Source organism: Taudactylus pleione, unplaced genomic scaffold, assembly GCF_031769625.1.
Source record: "Taudactylus pleione unplaced genomic scaffold, aTauple2 ptg000214l, whole genome shotgun sequence".
Taxonomy (NCBI): Eukaryota; Metazoa; Chordata; class Amphibia; order Anura; family Myobatrachidae; genus Taudactylus; species Taudactylus pleione.
In genome coordinates, this window is record NW_028284616.1 from 14,257,742 (window position 1) to 14,280,962 (window position 23,221).

Here is a 23,221-nt window from a genome sequence, read left to right on the forward strand (position 1 = left end):
AAGGGGGTCCCTGCCCATGCAGGCTTTATAACAGTCACACATATAGATACAGGTATAGATAGACACATGCAGCAACGGTTCTTTTGAATAACTTGGGCGTCAGACCATCTCTTATAAAAATACACCGCTTTATTTCTCTCCTCCTGCACATGACTTTAAAGGACAAGAATATTGTTATAGCAGCTTCTCCTCTCCCTCCAGCTCATATACTTGGCATGTCAGATGGTGTATGACAATCTTATGGATATGGTTACATTACATAACACTCTTCTTCACCAGCACAGTCTTTAAGCACAGTCACAATATGGCACCATGTAGCACATAACTGTATGTGACAGACCTCACAAATACTTATATAAGTGAGATCAAAGAAAAACCCTCCCTACACACACTTGTTAGGGCTGCAGGAAAAGGAAAGGGATAGGTATAGACTGACAGTATCAGAAATAAAGGGACAGACAGTCAGCGCTAGCAAAAGTCATATACCATGCAGAAAGAAATACTCACTGCACCTTGGCACTACAATCAACCTGCCCAGAATGAGTGTCTGGGAGGGCTATAGTGCTGCATACACTGTCCCCAGGGGAGAGGTATACACGAAACCGCATGAAACCTGAGCGATTTGCGCTGCCACCAAGGAAAAGATGGCCGCCGAAGACCTCAGAGGGGGTGTGGCCGTAGGAGAGCAGCTCAGCAATGCCAGATCCGAGCGGAATGGCGCGCTGAGCTGAGGAGCCGCTAAACAGGGAAGGCTGCCTCCCCTGGCTGGCTATTAACCCCCGTGACGCCGGCTCTCGCTGCCGTCAAAGTTCCCTGGTGGTCTAGTGGAGGTGCGGGGTATGGGGAGGGCCTGCTGCCACTGCCAGCACCTCCGGTCTGTCCCCAGAGACCGGAGGCAATAGACTGCATTATACGCGGATCAACGCAAGCAGTGATCCGCGATTTCCTTACCTGTCCCAGTAGATCCGGCAGCAGTCCGGGGAGCCCGCAGAGTCCGGCTAGCACAGACTCTGGAGTCCTGCCGAGATCTATACTGGCGTCGCGGTGACGGAGCGGCAGCTTGGACGTCCAATGGACAGTCCGACGCTGCTTGCTCTGAAGAGTTGAAAGTAAAATAAACTGAAAACTCATAAAAATTTAAATTAGTTTAGGGGCTGCTAATCCGCCGGACACCAACTTAAACTGAGGTGCCTGTGGCTTGGGGGCAGGGTATAGAGGAGGATGGACCCAGTGCATCCTGGGAGCTAAAGCTTTTAACTGCGTGGTGCCAGTGGATCCAGATCCAGCTATACCCCAAGGTCAACCCTGTGGACCCCCTATGGGCCCTGAAGAAGAAATTTGTTTTATCCCATCCGGGAGAGTGCCCTGAGTTCCAGGAGGCACAGCGATATGTGCAGAACTCGAATTGGTTAACCCCGCGCGCAACCAAAAAGGGGCGTGGTCTAATTACCATACACCGCAACCCTAAATGACATTATTATGGGGGCATGTCCGTGTGGGACGCCTCCCATTTAATGTCAGCCTGGGGGCCAGTCCAGCACTCCTTCAGTAGCTGGGCTGCCCCCATCCCTCTCCCTGCACCTGAATCAGGAATGGGTATGAAGTCCCTGCGGCCGTCAGCCCGACGCCGGCAGGCCGAACAGAGAAGAGCCTAAAAGGGCAGGTTATTACCCTATCCCTACCCTTCTCCCCGCCCCTAACCATAACCCTCTGTTAGTGTTATCTAACCCTAACTTCCCAGCTCTAGTGCCAAACCCTAACCTCCCCCCTGGAGGTGCCTAACTCTTACCCCCCCTTGCCGCACCCTAATCCTCCCGGGTGGGTGCCTAAGCCTAACCCTCCCCCCTAGGAGTGCCTAACCTCCCCCCCCAGAACCTAACCCTGACCCCACTACACTCCCTAAACCTAACCCCCCCGCGCGGCTAACGCTAAGGGCGCCCCAGACTTACCTCGTTTGGGCTGGCTTCCTTCGGCGTTCTGGCGCCAGGATTAAGATAGGCGTCGGTATTTCAATGCCTACCTTAAGTCCCTTGTCGGGATTCGGATGTCGGTATTGAGGCGGATGGCTGCAACATCCCCAGAATCGCGCAAGCATGCGGCATCGCCTTCAGCCCGCGGGTGGAGCAGTGCCCAAAAACCGGACCGTCCCGCTGAAATCGGGATGGTTGGGAGGGGTGCATCCTCTATAGGGTGGCGCCCGTTCAAATGCCCCAAGACCCGGCCCTGTCCTGAGGGGAGATGCAGCTGAATGGGGGGCAGGGCTGGTTGCTTGTGGTCAATCTTGATCCACAAATTGTGGAATTATACTCCTGGTCCCACCCACATCAATAGGAAGTGGGTGTGGTGTGGGAGGGTAACCTACTCTTCCAGGAGTCTGTGGGATTCCCTGGAAATTTGGGAGTCCCCCAGATGTTCTGGGAGAGTACGTAAGCACAGGGACAGATTTAGAGGTTAGGCCACCTGAAGGCACAACATTAGAGGCCACCCAAACACCCCTCATTTTATTCTTTTCATTATTAGTTTACAAGTCCTATTTTAGCTACTGCCAAAATAATAATAATAATAATAATAATAATAATAATAATAATTTTGGCTACTGCCAAAATATAATAATAAAACAAGTCATGAGTTATGACATTTGGTTGTATATTTCATTATTTACACATATTTACTAAGTAGGACAATTTACAGGGGCTTCCTTGTTGTTTTCAAAACATTTTGGCCTGACAATAAAAAAAACAAATGTCTGAGTGCCGCACCCCAGCAAATGGCACGCCTACATGCTTAATACGAAGTTCACCACTGGGTGTGTCTGCCTTGTGCTTGACAGGAAGCAAATTCACATTCTGGTTTTTGGAATTGCCTCTTGATGAGAGCACTTCTGTCCTTAGAATTTGGGACTGTGTAAAGAAACGTTCCATTCCTCCTGTGACTCACCCGGTGTTTGGTGAAAAATAATTTTCAGAGACAATATTACACTATTGTGTTTTTTTATGTTTTATTTACATGTGATTGGAGAAACGTATATAAAATAACACATCAGAGGACTATGCTGATAAGTATTTTGGACTATATACCTGTCTGAACACTGGTTTTAGAGCATTTTCTTGTCAAAAAATGTTGTATGTATTATGCACGAGTAAGGTGACTTATTTCTTCTGACATTGTGCAGCTTTAACTGAGTTTGCACCCAAAGGGCTTGGTTGTTACATTTTTTGTACTGTAATTATTGATTTATAGCATGTTTTATTACTAAAATATTGGTTAAGACCCATTGATGGGTGCGCAGGCTTATGGCCCCTCACTCTGCTCTGACAAGAGATAGAGGGGCCTATTCCATGTGTGTCTGGTACCTGCGCTCACTGCACCACTAATGAGAGGTCATGGGAAGAGCAGAGGGCTCAGAAAAGGGTACCAGGCATTTCCGGGCTTATAATAGCTCTTAGCTTTGTGGTATTAATATAACACTGTAACAAAATACATACTTTATGTAAATTCAGCACAAGGATGCCTCGAGCAGAACTTGTCCATAAGATATGCAACTGTAGTTTAAAAATGTAAAGAGTGTTTTTGGAAAGTCCAATTACACAATTTGTTGAAGGCATTAAACAGAAACATTACTTAAAAGTAAGAATACTTTCATGGTTGAAGAACATATTTCTTGGTAGCAGTAGTCATACAAAACTGATCGCTAAATGTAATAAAAGTTTTCGGTTATATTATCACAATATTGTAGGTCAGGCTCGGTCAGCTCCCATTTTAACAGGTCAGAAATGGATGACAGAGAGAGACAGCTGGACCATTAGAACATACATACTGTTTCAAGGAGTCTAGCAGTCGTTGCATTATAGGGGATGGAGCAGGTTTCTTGCTTTGACCAACGGACACTGTTTTACAACCTGTGAAATTCTTTTTTGGAAAACACAAATGTTTACTGGTGAGAGAAAGCAAAATGGATAAAACTTGATCAACAGACAAATTCAAAGCTAGATAACCCACTCATGATTCAACTCACAATACTTTGCATTAAGCTGTTTACTCTTTGGCCAGACCTGGAGAATAATAATCATTCTCTAAGGTCTGTCCCGTCTCCAACACGCATGCGCAGTGGGAGCCAGGGCATGCGCCCGAGTTACTCCCAATGCTAGGGAGAAGATACAGACCATATCCTAGGAGGGGGACACGGTCGGCCCATAGGAATCCTCACAAGATGTGTGCAGGTCGGCATCAGTAGCATACAGTATGTGCCCGGTTCATGCCAGGTATACAGTATGTCATATTTACTTACACACATTTCTAAACATTTGTTTTGCATTCATTATACACATTCACACTATTAGGCATCAATTAACATAAAAAAGACTAATACAGCAGAAACAACTCATGAAAAACATGTGCTAAAATATGGACATAAAAGAAAAAAATATATGCCAAGCGATGAAGAATCTATCAGTATCAGTGTTGCATTCCCACATAGCCAATTACTATTGCTCCATTACACCTATCCCCGACCACCTGCAAATAATATGATATGGACTCGATGTGCATACCTGTTCATCCTTGTTATTCCCAGAATCCTCTTCTTGATTTGTCCAGCTATTCTGCTCCACCTGCAGATGGTCTCTGATGAGCATGTATGCTTTCTCTTGCTCTTGCTGATTTATACACTGCAGCTCCAGAGCTCTCTTCTCTGTCTGCAGTAACTGAAGACTGGCCTTGCATTCAGATAACCTTTTCTATGGAAAATATACCCAATATTCTCTTCTTGACTATTAATGTTTTTTTTACAACGGTTCAATAACATGATCATTACTAGTGACGCTATGAACTGATACAAATGCATAGGTGATATAATATTTTTTCAGGTTATCAGTAATCATTTATAACAGATCGGGTAGTCAGTCAGTCAGTCAGTCACAACAGCTAAAGTCACTGGTTTTTTTTTTTATTTAACAAATTAGTGTGTCCTAATGTGGGGCTTCTAGAAATCCTTGGTTAAGGATATAATGACAGATGATAACCTAATTAATCTGCATATAGTAATGTATTAATAAGTGTTTGTACTGTAAAATTGCATGTTTTCCTCATGTAAAATTAGAAGAGTACTTATATACTATATAAATACAAATTACTCTACAAAGCATGTCCAGCCTCCTCTATACTAGCCAAGTTATTGGGATCCATAACATTACTTTACTGTCACTGCTTAAACCACCTGTTTCTGAAACCTGTCTGATCTGTGGGATGGGAAGTGTCAGGCATTAAGCGTATGACAGCAGGGACAGGGAGAAGTAGAACATGTTCTAATTTCCTTAGTCCCCATTACGACATCTGCCTTTGCAAATAGCCATATGCACTACACCAGTGTCTCTCCACAGAGTTCAAACATTTCTATATAAATATGCATTTCCCTTTTGTCCAACTATAAAATATGGAATGGAGGAGAGATGTATGCAATTAATACTAGGGATGTGCAGGCTCGGATAGGTTCGAGTTTGCACGTGGAGTTCGGATTTTTCCCTCCAAAAAAACGGAACTCAGAACGAGGCAAAACGTCATCTTACATGGACGAACATCATCATTCCTGGACAAAAGACCAGGAATGATGATGTTCGTCCATGTAAGATGACGTTTTGCCTCGTTCTGAGATCCGTTTTTTTGGAGGGAAATATCCGAACTACACGTGCAAACTCGAACCTATCCGAGCCTGCACATCCCTAATTAATACCCATGAGTACCTTACCCCATGTAACATCATTTTTAGGATCCCATATTAATGTAAACTAAACATTGTGTATAGAATGTGTTAAGGTGAAAATGTATACAATGGATACAAATAATAATACATTCATTTTATATTATATTTAAAGTTACTGTCTCTAATATTAACTGTTTTATAGTCACAAAAGTTTCTTGTTTATAAATTTAAAGCAAACATTAAATATGAATGAAACTATTTTTGTACAAATTTATGTACCATAATTAAAGTTCTGATAAATTAGTTCTCAGCATTAATCTTATTTTGGGGCCACATACACGTTGAAAATGAGACAGTTTACAATATAACCAGACACTCTCGGCACTTTACATCAGAGGAATGTCATTCTGGGTGTTCTGTGACCTCATTGCCTGTACTGTAACAAGTACTTTAACATGTTTTCTCTAAGCCTGTCAAAGAAGGTGGACCCAAACTTATAAATATATCTTTGGCATTTCTGAATATATGCAATAAATGACAAGTCAATCAACTGAAATGCAATTTGCAGTGCCATGTTGGAATGGAACAGCTCTCAGATGCACCCTCTGTTGGTTACCAACAGTGATTACACTGTTACTGTGTATATTGAATCAATTCCATGAGTACTTATTAGCATTACTTGAGGACTATAAACAAAGTTGACAATTTTCCTTTACCTTAGTATCCATCAGTTCCTGCATGATCTGGGTTCGGGCAGGTTTCCCCTGCAGACATGGTAAAGCTTCCATTGAGGCTTTGATGACATCATCCACTTTACCCTTGATAATGTCAGCACAATCAGTTACTTCCTTTGCATGAGAAGCACGAATGGGTGACTGTTCCAACACAGTAACACATGACAGGTCCCACTTCAGAGACTGTATGTAGTCTTTTAGGATCGTCTCCTCCTCTTCACTCAGCCAGGGGGCATAAAGCCTGGAAAAAGTTATATTTTGTATTTGCATACTCTAATTAAATTAAATGACACCATAGTTGTGAAATCTGCATTCTGTATGTGTGTCATAATAATAGATAATATAAAATGGTACCCAGACCCCTCCCCCTCCTTTCTTTTTCTTTGCATGTCCCCACCCCTTTTTTATTTTTCTTCTCTTTTCCCATTCTCTTCTTCTCTCATCTCTTCTCCTCTCTCTCTCTTATACTCCCTTCCACGGCGAGCTGGGGCACCTGTACTTTTTTTTGCCATTATCAATAGCTCTACTCAAAGTTTTCTCACTATGCCTTTGACTGTAGCCTCAATGACTGTCCGAGGCCTTAACACTCCTCAGAAACGTTCACCCCTGTTCCATTCCATTCAAACCATAAAAGCAGATATAGTTCTCCTGCAGGAAACCCACTTTCACCTGGTCATCCTACTTTGCTCTCCAGACGCTTTTTCGCCGTGTTTTACTTCTCAAGCACGTCTAAACATAATGTAGTGGCTATCCTAATCAATAACAAGTGATGCCACCTGTCTACAAATGCCGCCGGTCTCAATACCGACATCCAAAGCCCGACAAGATAGGCATCGAAATACCGACACCTATCTCAACCCCGACGCCGGAACATCGAAGTACGCAAAGCCGAACTATGTAATTCCGGGGCACCCTTAGCGTTAACTGCGGGGAGGAGGGTTAGGTTTAGGGAGCGTAGCAGGGTTAGGGTTAGGTTTTGGGTGGGAAAGGTAAGGGTTAGGCACCCCTAGGGGGTAGGGTTAGGCACCACTGAGGGGGTTATGGTTAGGTACTAAGGTGGGAGGGTTAGGTTTAAGCACGAAGGGGGTTTAGGATTAGGCACTAACGGGGAGGGTTAGGGTACGGGGTGGGGAGGGTTAGGCTACAAGAAGGGAGAGTTAGGAGGAAAGGGGGGATGGTAAGTATACTTACCCGACCCCTGTAAGGATACCAACTATTGGCATGCTGCTGTCAGTATTCTGACAGGAGGCATCCTGACAGCCGGCATTACATATCCATTCCAGCAGTAGGTGTGGCTCCCCTATGTGAATATTGGTCTGCACTGCAGCTCCACCTCTGGAGTCGCCACTGCTAAGGACTTAACATTTTGATAGGTTTTATTCCATTTGGATACTTCACTTGCTTTGTATTTGTAATTTTCTCGAACATGGCAATTGAGTTTTTGAATGTTAAAGGGGAGATGGTGTCTCACACCATTGTCTACATCACAGGAGACGGAGCCTGCCTGTTCCGGTCCCTCTACTATCTCATGTATGACACTCAGCTAATGGCTGTGTAGATGTGTGAACTAATTGTGAGGCACGTGGTGGACAACTGGGATGAGTTCTCCATCATGTCCCACAACAGCAAAGCCACATTATTTTTTAAGGATGCTTATATACACTTAGGGCCTGATTCAGACCCGCTCGCGAGCGCTGAGCGCTCGCAAGCGGGTCGATGTTGCCCAAGTGCACATGCGCGAGACCCGAATAACGACGGCCAATGGGTCTCACACCAAAGGGGGCGTGCTGTCGATGGTGATTGACAGCACGCCCCCTTTGGTGGGCGTGCCGGGGACGTGGCTGCCCAGACGGAGGCGTTCCCATGGGAACGCCTACCGTCTGGGGCCGGCCCCACTGACATCACTAGTGATCTCAGTGGGAGTGCTTTTGGCTCTGATAGAGCCAAAAGCACTCCAGGGCTTGCGGCAGCGAGACCCTACCGCAAGGGTCTCGTCGCAAGCCCGATGGTTGCGATGGTCTTGACCATCGCAACCATCATTTTGGCCGCTCGCTCTAGCTGTGGGTGGTCACCCACAGCTATGCGAGCGGCCAGGAGGCCGCTCTAAAAACTAGGAGGGATGGCCCTGATTCAGAGCGAGTTTACTTATCTGTACTCATTTACCCCAGAGGCATAAAATTAACTAAACATACTGTATAAATTAAGCTATAATGGGATGAAAGAAATGGAAATATCTAAGGTCTACCCGGGTGAAACCGGGTACATCAGCTAGTATAAAAATATTAAGCTTAGTAAAATACACAATACAACAATTGAAATCTAAAAAAGTATTTTAATTAGATCTTTTATACAAATCATGGAGTTCTCCAGATCTATTACCACAAAACATCAACTGTAGTAAATATGTTTTTTTTTCCCATCTAACTGCTGGGAATCTAATTGTCAATTGCTTCAATATTTCAAATGTATTAAACAAAAGGGGCCAAATGTAATAGGGTGAGAGATTAGAAAATGTGAGAGTTTAGCAGTAAGCTCTCACATTGGTCGAGTTTTATCTTTAAAATGGGAAAACATCTGGATGAGAGTTTAAATCATGAGAGTTTTTTGAGTCTAAAACATGCCAATTTCCATGTTCTTGGGCTCTATTACATTGGCCGAGTTTAAAAAGTGTGAGAGCTAACTACTAAACTCTCACATTTTCTAAACTCTCACCCTATTACATTTGGCCCAAATGCTCTATACTCAGACCTAATAGACAACTTATTCCAAATCTGTGGTAGCACACCAATGATAGGACAATGGAAGCTTAAATAACTGTCTGGAATGCCTGTCTGAAATCTTACCTTCTGAGGAAAGCGATTAAGAGTCCACTGAAACGCGTGCAGGATATTGATGCATCACACAGAACTTTCTTTTACACTAATTGAGATTCCTATCACACTGAAGCTAATGTCGTTACAATTTCAGCCTCAGGTGACCGGAGTATATTCTAAGGTTAGGTAGACACTGGAGCAATGTTGTTACAATTTTGCCAAATCGTAACAACATATTTTGCTGCACATCAAACCTGACAATTTTGCATGCGGCCCCATTCATGTTAACGAAAGACGTAACAAGTGGTCGTGCCGTCGTTCATAACATCGCTCTAATGTGTACCTGTGGCCGACATATCATCCCTGTACACATCATCCAGTGTGTACCTATCTTAACATGTAAGAGAGCAAGCACCAGAAGGTTACAGCACACTAGATGAAACTATTTTGTGCTAATCACTGGAGGATAAGTCTTCCAAGTTACATAACACTGTTACTGAACTACTAGCACCTTCTCCTTTCAGTCTACCATATGGCTCGTTAATGATTGATATTGAACTAAAATGCAAGGATCTCGCAATGTTTTAGATACTGTTTAACTAATGATCAGGGCATTAGCTCTGCATGTAGAGCATTCAGTTAAAGTAACTGAATATTAAACTCACTAAGGGATTGATTCTAAGTCGGATGCATCCACGGTCGTTTTTCAGTCTGACTGTATGTCCGCTTACTGCATTATGCTAATGTGAGATTCAGGCTGTGCATACTAAATCTCCATGCGAATGCATATTGGAGCCTATCCCACTCACTGTTCTTACGTCCTCAGCCACCAATATTAGTATCAGGACTTACAACAGCCCCGTGCAGGGTGCAAAAGATCTGTCTGATACAGATGCCCCATCTCCATCAGCACACTCACGGCACTCCCATGACACGGATCTTATGGTCACCTCCTAGTTGCTGCCTAGAAACACCCACAAAACAGACAGTTTGTTCGTATGAATCTGTATGTACTAGCAAACTCCATCTGTGTGTTGAAGTCTGATTTGGCGCATGCGCAGTCATGGATCTATTACGTTGGCACATGCGGAGTATGCTGAAGCCCACAAGAACTGTCTGTATTGCCACTTGTGACTGGCTCTAAATCAGCCCCTAAGTTTGATGTATATTTCCCAGTGGCTGGTTATCATTCATACACTGTCTATATGTGACATTTATTGTTATCCTATTATGGCATTAATCTCAATGACGTTCTCAATACAATACAATGTCCTAATAAAAAGAGTTTTGCTTACTTTACCAAGCTTTGAAAAGCGCAGCTTAGTAAATTTACTAAAAATGTAGATTGTGCATCTGTCATGTGTGGTACGTTCTAAATGGACATGCAATACTAAATTGTAAAGCTTAACGGAATTTGCTGCGCTATATAAGAAACTGTTAATAAATAATAAATACTACATTCCTCACATTATTTGCATTTGTAAAACTTCTGTATTAAACTATACCCATATAAAATAATTTGAAATGCTAAGATATGCCCACCAGTAGTACTGTAATGCTAAGATATGCACACCTATAGTACTGTATTCCGAAGTTACATTACTACAGTATTTACAGAGTCTGTAAAGTGACTCCATATTACCTGTACATTGTTTGACCCGTCATGTTCTTTGTTTCTTGTTCTGAACTTGGCTTTTCCCTTCTAAAGGTCTTCTTTACTTCCATCATGAAAAGCTTGGTCTTTATCTCTAAGTCTTTTGGCAGCAGCCCCCAACCTTAGTTTGAGAGGAACACAAAGCAGAATTCACATTCACCTAGAAAGCATAAACTATCACAGAGATTACTTAGGTAGAAATTGCATGCATTTATTTTATATATATTCATCGTTAACCAAATGCATTGGTAGTAAATATACAATACTGTGCAAAAGTTTTAGGATGGTGTGTAAAAAATGCTGCAAAGTAAGAATGCTTTCAAAACTAGAAGTGTTAATAGTTTATATTTAGCAATTAACAAAATGCAAACTGAATGAACAGAAGAGCAATCTAAATCAAATCAATATTTGGTGTGACCACCCTTTGCCTTCAAAACAGCATCAATTCCTCTAGGTACATTTGCACACAGTATTTGAAGGAACTCGGCAGGGAGGTTGCTCCAAACGGAATCTGTATGTAATTCCGGCGGATCAAATACAGACAGCGGCAGCCTGGCGGGTTGAAATCCCGACAGGTAAAGGTAAGTAACTTAACCCCAACTCCATTTGCTGAAATGCAGCTTCAAACTTGCAAGGACCCTCCACCATGCTTCACTGTTGCCTGAAGACACTCATTATTGTCCTGTTTCAAAAGGGCAGAATGCGCCCTGCCCCCCTTGGCAGCGCCCCGCTAAAACAGCCTGCGGGTGCCATCAGATAGGGTGCCAGAGTGCCCTATCTCTAGGTCCGATGCCCTGCCCGCCGCCGGCCCTAGAGTGAACACTACCTCATATTTCCACTCTGAACTCTACATTATTATACGTTATAAATTTGGATGAGACTACCCTAAAGAGTACATGTGCATTATAGTGGGACATTGTTTGTTCTTCTTCATCTTCTATGATGTATATTCATTATTGTTGTGCCATTTGTCTCTTATAGACCTCTGAGTAGGTCATTTGACTGTTGTCTCTCATCCCTTCAATAAAAATGTATTTAAATAAAAAAAACCCTGGTAATTGCCATGTCTACCTGGGGGTCGGCTCAGTGGAAACGGCTCCAGGGAAAAAATCCCGGGTCTACTGACCCAGTATTTCTTCCCGGCTATGTAGCATGGTTTTTAGCGGGTAAAACTCGGTAACACTGCAGTGGAAACAGCTCTTACCCGGGTTTTTTGACCCAGGTTATTGCAAAAGCAGCTGATTGGCCTTCCAGGGTGCTGGCTGCTGATGTAACCACCCAGAGACCAGAGGAGACGCCTGAATAAAGGATGAAGTTTAAAAATGTAATTAAATAACAATTAAATAAATAATAATAATTCTATTAAATAATAAATAAAATAAATAATTAAATTAAATAAAAATGGAAAAAATAAATAATAAAAGGATGTAATTAAAAATGACACTAAATTAAATAAATAATAATAATTAAATAAATAATAAATAAATAATAATTAAATTAAATAAAAAAAATAAATAAAAAGGATGTAATTAAAAATGTAATTAAATGTGGATGTCATTAAAAATGGCCTGCATAAAGGCCATTTTTAATGACATCCACAGGTTTTGCTGGGCTTACCTGGGTTCAGTGGAAACAGAGGTGACCCAGTAAAAACATGGGAGGAGGGTGCAGTGGAATTGGGATCTAAGCCGGGTATGACCCGGCAAAATGCGGGGTAAAAAATCCCGGGACAGAACGGGTATAAAAAAAACGGGTATAATTCTACTCCCAACTGTCCCCATTATAGGTATGTTATTCAGATGACTATGAATTCAACACGTCGCCAGCTTCCAACTCAGGCCCCAACTAATTGCACTGACCATATGTAGCATGCGGCTATAGACAACCAGCAAAGTATACATTAAAGGTTTATAGCATAACAAAGAATTTACCTGCACTCATGAGGTCTCCTGATGTTACCTGGCCCAGCAGGATCTCTCCTTTTGCTTCTGCAAGAGCTAGCAGCACACTATAGGTCTTCAGGCATCTCTCACTGTGAAGTGAACAGTGATAAAGTGAGCAGGACTTGTTTGTGGAATGTCTCATATAAATTGCTGCACCCAATTGCCTGTCACCATTCTCTACCCTGGGCTCATTTCATCCTGCCCTGTCTCCTCCTACCACCCTGGATGTTACATCTTCCAGCCCTGGCTGTCAACTCCTCCCACCCTTTTATTCTTCATAGTAATCAAATGTATTGCAGCGATGTTTATAAACCATGTCCTTGTCCTGGATTGTTTTGTACTGTAGGTCATCATTTTCTTGTTTTGCTCATTTGTAATGCGCTGCGAAACCCTGGTGGCACCATAAAAATAAAGGATAATAATGATAACCCATTAAACAATTGCATTTGTAAAATGTTATTAGGTAGGATTGAACAGCTATCAAAAATCTTCGTATAGTTCTACAATAGTTATAAAAGATACATTTTTATTGCTTGAATTAATAATGAATTTATAATTAATTAAATAAATGTTGCCATATCAAGTCAAGCATTCACAACTGGAAAAATTATGGAATTTTATTTCAACGGGTTACAGCTAGAGATGAGAAGAGAATACTATTGAAAAAAATGGAACCATGTGCAGCGCAACTTCTTCACATAACCTCAGGGGACTAAAGGCTAAGAAACTCCTGGCATTAGCCTACCACCGAACTTGAAATAAGTGTCAAACATTTTAGGCTCTATATCCTAGAGATACAAAGTCACAGCAATACAATCTTGAAGTTTTCTTTTTGCTTTGATATTCTACACAATCTACACTATGGGCCTGATTCAGAGATGTCAAACTTGAAAGGCTCATCATTTTATTAGTAACAGTCTGCAAATTGTTAGCATATACTAGCAATCTACAGCTCAGATTGGTCTGCAAATTTTTTTTACACGATCATCTTCAAAACAAAGACTTGCCCCAATTGATTGCTGATGTATAGGGGCCTTAACTCTATGGCTACAGGAACTGAGACAATGGAGCCATTCTCAATGCGTATGGGATCGCAGACGCAGGCTCCAAATACTGATGCTTTTTGCCGCCACTCCCCGTTACCTCCCACAAATATTCCCTGACTGTCAATCACACTGCGTGTAAAAAGTTGTTGCTAGTGACTACAGTAATGTACTATCATGCGCAGTGCGACTTAGCTGAACAGTTTACTGATAATCGCCCAACTGCGAAAATATCGGTATTGCATACATCTCTGAATCAGGCCTTGTATTTGTAAATTCACATTTTGCAGAAAGTAAAATTTATGCCTAAAGCTGGGAAAGCCTTGAACATGGTTGTGCGTCTATATAAGATGGCATTATGAACATTGTGCCAACTGTACTACTCACAACTTCCAAAGCAACTAGGTTACCTATAAATATTGGTCCTTTATATCCTTCATATTTTCCAGGGATATATTTTTAAGGAGTTATAATAATGTAAATAATTATATTATAAAAATGCAAATAATTATATTATAATCAAATCCACTAAAGATGAACTGATTGTATCTCTCTAACAAGACAGCGTCAGAAACAGTGCAACTCAGCAGCAAAGATTTCCTGGAAACTGTTTTAAAAAGTTGGGAACTATGGTATTCCTGTAAATGCGAAATCCTGTTACCTTGACTGCAGGGCGAGGCGCAGAGCTGTACAAGTAGACTCCAGTTTTCCAAGGTGCATGCTCAGTTTTTCAGAATCAGTCTTACACTCTTCCAGGGTCACACTGAGCTGGTCATTTAACTGTTTTACACAGTCAAGGCGTCTGAAATATAGCAATGGGTTATTCACACACACACAAAGACACACAAACACACACACACACACACTAGAGATGTGCAGGCTTGGAGTGGTTTGGATTTTCCTGCCATGTTCTGATTTTTCCCGCCAAATTTCGGGTCTCAGAAAGAGGCAAAACGTCCTGTTTCATGGACTTTGTTCATGAAAGATGATGTTTGTCCCTGGGGCGTATTAAGAGAGGAGGGGGACCGTGTGCATTCCCTGTCCAGGCCCCCCTCCTCTCTCCCTGGCGGCTGCCAGCGCATTGACAGCAGCAGTAGGCTCTGGGCACTAGTCTGTGCCCATAGTTTACTGCGCATGCGCAGATCACCAGGAAAATGGCGCGGCAACCACTTTCCTGGCTATTTCCCTACTGCGCATGTGCAAAACACTGGGAATAGGCCTTTTTCCAGGCGTTTTGTGTACTGCTGCTCCAGCCGACGTAGAACTTCGAAGAGGTAAGTATTAAAAAGTATGGGTGCAAGGTGTGCGGTGTGGGCCCCCCCTGGACCCATGGGCCTATGTGAATATGTCCCTGGTTTGTCCATGAAAGATGACATTTTGCCTCTTTCTGAGACCCAAAATTTGTTGTGAAAAATCCGAACTTGGCTGGAAAATCCAAACCGATCCGAGCCTGCACATATGCACAGTCATACGATAGATAGATAGATAGATAGATAGATAGATAGATAGATAGATAGATAGATAGATAGATAGATAGATAGATAGATAGATAGATAGATAGATACAAGGGTAATCCAGAAAGTAAAGACAGTTTGCTTGTAAAAACAAAAAACTTTTTGTTAATTTTTTTGTTTTTTAAACACTGAGCACTTTTGTCTATTCATCCACATAATAACCTTCTTATTTATCATATCTGTCTACAAGCCCTAGAATCCCCTTGTTCTACTTGGCTGCCTCCAGTCCACTGAACCAGTTGTTGACTGCAATATTCAACTCATCATCACTTCCTAAACATTTTCCATCCAGGAACTATTTGAGCTTAGCGAATAGGTGAAAGTCACTTGGAGCAAGGTCTGGACTATAGGGGTAGATGATCAAATATCTCCCACCCAAACTGTGACAAGTGATGGCCATTATGGTCATGCACATTTTTTCGTCCATTATTGAACATATCACACCACTTTCTCACATCACTATACATCTGCTTTACTTGACAGTAAATTTTGGCAAGTCTCACTTTATGCACATTCAAGAATTGAATAACACTTCTCACTGCACAATTGGAGGAATTTTGTATCACAACTTTGCCAAAAACAACCATAACAGCACACCTCTCACAGAGCCCTTAGCAAACAGGTTAGAGAGAACGCCCGACCATGAATTGTGGAGTATAAATGACCTTCACGTTGGGAAACTGCAAAATGTATTTAATTTTTGGATTACCCTTGTGTGTGTGTGTATATATCAGCCTATACTGTATATCACACATCAGTAATACTTGCAATTATGTACAAGTGTGGAACACTTGCAAAACAGGAGGATAATACAATGGAAAATGACTCCGATGCATGGAACCTGTTACAGACACCCGTACAGTGTACCACAGAGAGAAAGATGGCACCTTCTCTTCATACTCACCCTTTTAACCACTTCATCTCAGACTCCATGCTGCTTGGGTGAAACTCAGGAGGAGAAGTCAGCAAAGTCGTTGATCTAGGGAGGTGCTGAAGATACTGAATGAGACTTTGCAGTGTTGATTTAGGAGTCTGTTAAAAACACACAACACAGATATCAAGCACATACACATGAATGTGTCTAAACATGTATGTGATCTACAAAGTAAAAGAAAGACCGAGTGTCTGTTATAGCCAAAAATTCCCTACTTTAAATATTTCCATTGCTTCAAAAACTGATAAACTAGATGTTTTCCTTACATGGCAGGGCTGCATCTCAGTGGGTGAGAGGTTAGGCTCAGATGTCAAATTGCTTGGTTCTTCAGACATGGGACTCATCGGTGGAGAGATTGTAGCAAGAGAAAAGACTTCATCCTGGAGGAGGTCTTGCAAAGTCTTTGCCTTGGTAGAGAAATTGAAAAGGAAATAAAGTTGAGAAGCAAATAAAGAGATTCTGAGGAAAAAATGTTGAGGTGTGGTCAATAATAGGGGTCTGATCACTGTAAGAAAAATAATGTGATTTGTGTCTAAAATATGAGATCTGGTAATAAGAACTTACCTTTGTTATCTCTATTTCTACGAAGTCCATAGGGTTCCACAGGATACCTTGGGGTATAGGTGATGACGTCAGGCATCGGGCACCATACAGTTAAGTTTTCAGCCTCCCAGGATGCACTAGGGTCCCCCTCCTATACCCCACCCCCGAGCCAAGGCATCTCAGTTACGTACCAAGCCATAGGCCGGAGGAGGAGAAGGAAGAGAGAGAAGAAAGATCTGGACACACACAAGAATCACATTCTCACCAGAGGGAAACAGAAAAAAAATGGTGACCAGAGTAAAGCCCATCTGCAGCACAGGTGCGACAGGGCGGGAGTCCTGTGGAACCCTATGGACTTCGTGGAAATAGAGATAACAAAGGTAAGCTCTTACCATATCTCATATTTTCTACATCAGGGTCCATAGGGTATCCACAGGATACCTTGGGGATGTCCCAAAGCAGTATCCTTTAAGGATGGGGACGCTCCTGTGCTGAAAGGAGAATCCACCGCCCGAAGGAAGCATCCTGAGAGGCAAAGGTATCAAACGCGTAATACCTCACAAAGGTATGGACAGAGGACCACGTGGCAGCCTTGCCGATCTGGACTGCAGATGCACCATGTCGAGCTGCCCACGAAGGACCCACAGACCTAGTGGAATGTGCCCTCACAGAGGAAGGAAGCAGTAGGCCTTCATGAAGATAAGCTTCTGAAATAGCCATACGAATCCAACCTGCCAAAGTTTGCTTTGAAGCAGGCCAACCCTTCTTATGGAATCCATAGAGGACAAACAAGCTGTTGGACTTCCTAAGGCCTGCACAACATCCAAAGTGGCCTCACCCACTGAAAGATCAGGCGAGTTAAAAGCCGGCACAACGATTTCTTCGTTGATGTGGAAACTTGAAACAACTTTCGGAAGGAATCCAGGACGAGTGAGTAGCACCGCCCTGTTCCTATGAAAAATCAGAAAAGGGGTCTACAGGAGAGAGCCCCTAAGTCAGAAACACGTCTGGCCGAAGCAATGGCCAGAAGGAATATTGTTTTAGCTGTAAGCCATTTAAGGTCCACTGAGCCCAGTGGTTCAAACGGCGGTCCCTGGAGAGCTCTCAGGACCACAGCCAAATCCCAAGGAGCCACCGGTGGAACAAAAGGTGGCTGAATGCGAAGAACACCTTGCATAAAGGTGTGCACATCAGGGAGCGCAGCAATCCTACGATGGAACCAGACTGACAGGGCAGACACCTGCACTTTCAGGGAAGCAAGGCGAAGCCCATGGTCTAGCCCCGCCTGTAGGAAAGCCAACACTCTAGACAGACGGAACTACCGAGGGGCATAACCTCTCGGTCGACACCACTGGAAAAACATATGCCACACACGATGGTATATCCTTGCAGAGGATGGCTTCCAAGCTCTTAGCATGGTTTGCACAACAGAGCTGGAAAACCCCCTGGACCTTAACATGGCCATCTCAACAGCCACGCTGTCAAAGATAGCCGAGCCAGGTCTGGGTGAAGTCAAGGACCCTGTGATAGCAGGTCCGGTCGTAGCGGCAACCGCAGAGGAATGTCCATGTACAGACTCTGAAGGTCTGAGAACCAGTGCTGCCTGGGCCACCCGGGAGCTATCAACAGGAGAGTACCCCCTTCCTGTTTGAATTTCCGGATCACCCGCAGAAGAAGGGAAAGCGGAGGAAAGAGACAGGCAAACTGGAACGTCCACTGGATGGACAGAGCATCCCCCAGAGACGCCTTTTCGTCTCTTGTTCGAGACCCATACACCGGCAACTTGTTGTTGTGCCGTGATGCCATGAGGTCTATCTCTGGAAGACCCAACCTGTCCACCAGAAGTTGAAAGACGTCCTGGTGCAAAGACCATTCTCCCGGATGTACGTCCTGCCGACTGAGAAAATCCGCTTCCCAGTTGAGGACTTCATGGGATGAATACTGCTGATATTGCTGGGAGATTGCGCTCTGCCCAGACCAGGATGCGGGACACCTCTGCGAGTGAAGCCCGACTTCGGGTTCCTCCTTGTCGATTTATGTCGGCCACGGTGGTGGCGTTGTCCAACTGGACCTGCAAGGGGTGACCTTGGAGAATCCGATGTGCCTGCTGGAGAGCATTGAAAACCGCGCGGAGTTCCAAGATGTTTATTGGAAGCTCCTTTTCTGCCTGAGTCCACCTGCCCTGGAACAAGTGTGGACCCGTGACCGCTCCCCAGCCCCGAAGACTGGCGTCCATTGTTAACAGGACCCAGTTTGCCACCCAAAATGGACGACCCTTGTTGAGGTGGGTCATCTGCAACCACCAGGCTAGAGACAGGTGAACCTTCGGAGTGAGCAACATCATCTGGGACTTTAGACTCTGAGGCAGTCCATTCCATTTGGACAGGATCAATTGCTGCAGAGGTCTGGAGTGAAACTGGGCATAATTCCACCATGTCGAATACTGACACCATGGAGCCCAGCAACCTCATTGCCGAGTGCAGAGACACTCGGTGACACTGTAGACAACTGCGCACCGTCAACTGTAAAGCAGATATCTTTTCCACTGTCACAAAGATCTGCTGCTGCCTGGAGTCCAACAAGGCCCCAAGGTGCAGAATCCTCTGAGACGGGATCAGGGTGGACTTTTGCCAGTTTATCAACCAGCCGTGAAGTTGCAGCACTGCAATCATCAGGTCCAAATAGTGTAGAAGGAGCACTGGAGACCCTGCCACCAACAGAAGGTCGTCCAGATACGGTAACATTCGGACTCCCTGCATCCGCAGGTGAGCCGCCATGACCACCATGACCTTGGTGAACACGCGTGGTGCTGTCGCCAGGCCAAAAGGTAGCGCCCGGAACTGGAAGTGATCGTTGCAGATTGCAAACCTGAGGAACTGCTGATGGTGCAAAAGACATGCAGGTAAGCGTCCTGGATGTCCAATGACACCATGTACTCCTCAGGTTCCAGCGCCAGATTGATGGACCGTAGGGTCTCCATCCAAAACCGAGGCACCCTCAAGGACTTGTTGAGGGCCTTGAGGTTGAGTATTGGACGGTACGACCCATTGGGTTTCTGCACCAAAAATAGATTGGAATAGAAACCCTGGCCCCTCTGGGAGAATGGAACAGGCACTATAACTCCAGCCTGGAGCATAGTGTGCAAAACCTTCCGCAGTTCCAAGGCTTTGTTCCAGTCTAATGGAAGACCTGTGGTGAAGAAACGGGATGGGGGCCTGTGCCGAAAGGAGAGGGCATACCCATGAGAAACCACCTCGTGAACCCAATTGTCTGTCGTGGTTATCGACCAACACTAGGCGAACTGCAGCAGGCGGCCTCACACTTTGGGATCCCCCAAAGGGAGGCCCGGACCGTCAGGCCGCAGGTTTGTCATCTGACTTAGGGGCCGGACGTCTGGTACTCCAGGCCTGTTTCCTGGGCTTGGCCGATTTCTTGGGCCCAGCCTGTCAGGGAAAAGACTGTGCTTTAGGCCTACTCTGGGCCCAGTAAGGCAGAAAGGACGAAGTACCCAAACTTGAAGGGACCGCAGCAGACGGGAGACATGTAGATTTGGCTGCTGCCACCGTAGCTACAATTTTGTCCAGATCCGGACCAAATAGGACTTTTCCATTAAAAGGCAAAGCTTCTAAGCCCTTTTTGGAATCAGCGTCCGCTTTCCAAAATCGCAACCATTAGGTGCGACGAGCAGCAACAGCAGCAGTAGAAATCCTAGAGGTGAGGATACTGACATCCAAGGCCGCTTCATTGATGTAAGTGGCCAAATCCCGGAGATTGCCCACCAACTCAGCCTGTTCAGCCGAACAGTCAGAGTCCAAAGACGCCTCCAAACTATCAGCCCAGCGCTCCATAGCTCTGGCTACCCAACACACGGCCATGGCCGGTCTGGACGCCCCCCCCCCCCCTGCAAGGGAATAAATGGACTTTTGGCAGATTTCCACCTTGCGGTCCGTAGCATCCTTCAAGGAGGACATGGAAGGCATGGACAAGGTGGCACTTCGGACTAGGCATGTCACATGAGAATCCACCTGTGGAGGGGATTCCCACTTAGAAAAATAATTGCCAGCAAACGGATAAGCCACGGCTAAGCGCCTCTGAGGCTGATACCGTTTTCCGGGGTGTTTCCACGCCTCCTCTAAATGGTCTACTAACTGACCCGAAAGAGGAAACACTGTGGTGTCACCCTTAATATCCCAAAAGGTATATTTGGACTTAGACACCGGAATATCATCATCCTCAATAACTAAAGCTGTGCGGACTGCCCGAATAAGGCCAGGAATATAAACCTCGGACTTAGCGTCCGACTCTTTAGTATGGAGAGGTTCTTGGTCAGATAGATCCAGAGTCTCCCCATCATCGGACGTCACGTCGTCATCCTCATAAGGAGCAGACTGAGACGCCACAGGCCACTTACGTGGCCGCAACACAGACTCCCCTTGTAACACTTCCGACAAATGTTGTACTGAATTTGTCAGTGAATTAACCCACGCAGGCTCCTGTGAAACCTGGGGAGGGGAAATAGGGAGACTGTGGGGTACCATCAGTTGTCTCGGGAAACCCTGCATGGGTGACTACACCACTGACTGCTGGGACAATCCCATCTGGGAAAACGCAGGTGGCGGAGCTAACTGGCCCACTAAGGTTGTAAGCGCCTTAGCGAAACAAGCCCAGGGAAGGTCCTGTACAGGAGCCGTGACAGTAATTGGCCGCGCTAATAAATAACACTGCCGACATAGCCCCTCCGCGTTACCCTTCCCCTCCGCTACTGGTACATTGCACTTAGTACACATAAGCTGGAGAGGAAATTCACTCTCAGACATGATGGTAAGTATGTGACCCCTCTCACTGATACTCATTAGTATAGTGGGAGAACTGCCCTGCAATCACCGCACCGCAAGGGCTTTAGCAGAGTAAGAGCAGGGACAGTAAAATGGATGACAGTAGAAAGTGAAAGTACAGGCAGCAGACGCTAGCAGAAGTCACATACAATGCAGAAGAAATCAATCCCTGCACTATCATTCCCTGCGCTGCATACACTGACCTTAAACCATGCAAAGAAGGCAGAGAGGAGCGCTGCCACAGGACCAATCGGCAGAACAGACAGGGCTGTGTGCAGCGGGGGAGGCGCCGGCTGTATACAGGGAAGGCGCGCTCCCCTGTCATGCAATTAACCCCTGGGACGTCGCAGCGCTTGCCGCTCAGCTGCTGCCCGCTGTCCCAGGGGGTAGTGGAAGCGCAGGTTAGTACCTGGCTCCACGCTGCAGCCAGTCCCCAGGGAGCCCCCTGCCTGGGGACTGTGGACCATGTGCTCAGCAGAGAACCACCGCGGGACCCCCGCTGCTTACCTACTCCCCTTGAATCCGGCAATGGTCCGAAGCATCTGGGGTCACCGCTAGCCGTGACCACAGATACTTACCAGCATCCCCGGATCAGTACCGGCGTTCTGGTACCGGCGGGGTGTAGGGGAGACGGCATGGACGTCAGCAGTGACTGTCCATGCTGTACTCCCAGATGTGCAGCGACAGCTGCCTTGAAGAAACTTCAGGGGCTATTCTTAGCCCCCCTCTATACAGGTGCTCCGACTCCGAGCCGGGCACCTACGAGATGCCTTGGCTCGGGGGCGGGGTATAGGAGGGGGAACCTAGTGCATCCAGGGAGGCTGAAAACTTAACTCTATGGTGGGTGCCCGATGCCTGACGTCATCACCTATACCCCAAGGTATCCTGTGGAACCCTGTGGACCCTGATGTAGAAATTATGATAGGCACCTCCTCCCATCCCAACCTGTCACCCTCTCCCACCAAAGCCTGTCACCTCCTCCCATCAAGGCCAGTCAAATCCCCACCCTGGCTGTCATCTCCTCCCACCCTTGCCTGTGCTTTGTTCTCCCAGCCATCATGTTCTCCATGTTTTGGGTTATAAAATACCTGTGATACAGTACTGTGCAGGAATGGAAAAGGTTGTTAAATACCTTTCCTCCCTTGACCTCTCCCCCTCTCTCCTCACTCATATCTCCAACTGCCTCTCTGCTATCTTTCTGGATGTCCCAAACATTCAGCACTTCTCGCAGTCCTGTCATTTCCATCTCAAAAATATTTCCAGGATCTCACCCAGGATGCTACTAAAACCCTCATCCACTCACTTGTCATCTCCCAATTAGACTACTATAACCTCCTCCTATCTGGCCTCCGCGACTCCCATCTCTCTCTACTCCAATCTGTCCTCAATGCTGCTGCTCGGCTCATCTTCCTCTCCAAACGTTCTACATCTGCCTCCCTCTGCTACAAGCCCTCCACTGGCTCTTCTCTTCCGAAACCAATTCAAGGTTTTTACACTCACTTACAAAGCC

General features: G+C 45.1%; 1 protein-coding gene across 1 annotated transcript in view; it reads right to left on the minus strand.

Annotated features, from left to right (window-relative positions):
- USHBP1 (USH1 protein network component harmonin binding protein 1) overlaps window positions 1-23,221 on the minus strand; it is a 50,284-nt gene that overhangs the window by 10,334 nt on the left and 16,729 nt on the right. The window contains exons 4-11 of the mRNA XM_088478559.1: window positions 16,600-16,740; window positions 16,304-16,431; window positions 14,547-14,687; window positions 12,831-12,931; window positions 10,888-11,020; window positions 6,415-6,673; window positions 4,551-4,736; window positions 3,818-3,909 (exon numbers count right to left, since the gene is read on the minus strand). Coding sequence (XP_088334685.1) covers window positions 3,818-3,909; window positions 4,551-4,736; window positions 6,415-6,673; window positions 10,888-11,020; window positions 12,831-12,931; window positions 14,547-14,687; window positions 16,304-16,431; window positions 16,600-16,740 — 1,181 coding nt within the window. The remainder of the gene's footprint in view (window positions 1-3,817; window positions 3,910-4,550; window positions 4,737-6,414; window positions 6,674-10,887; window positions 11,021-12,830; window positions 12,932-14,546; window positions 14,688-16,303; window positions 16,432-16,599; window positions 16,741-23,221) is intronic.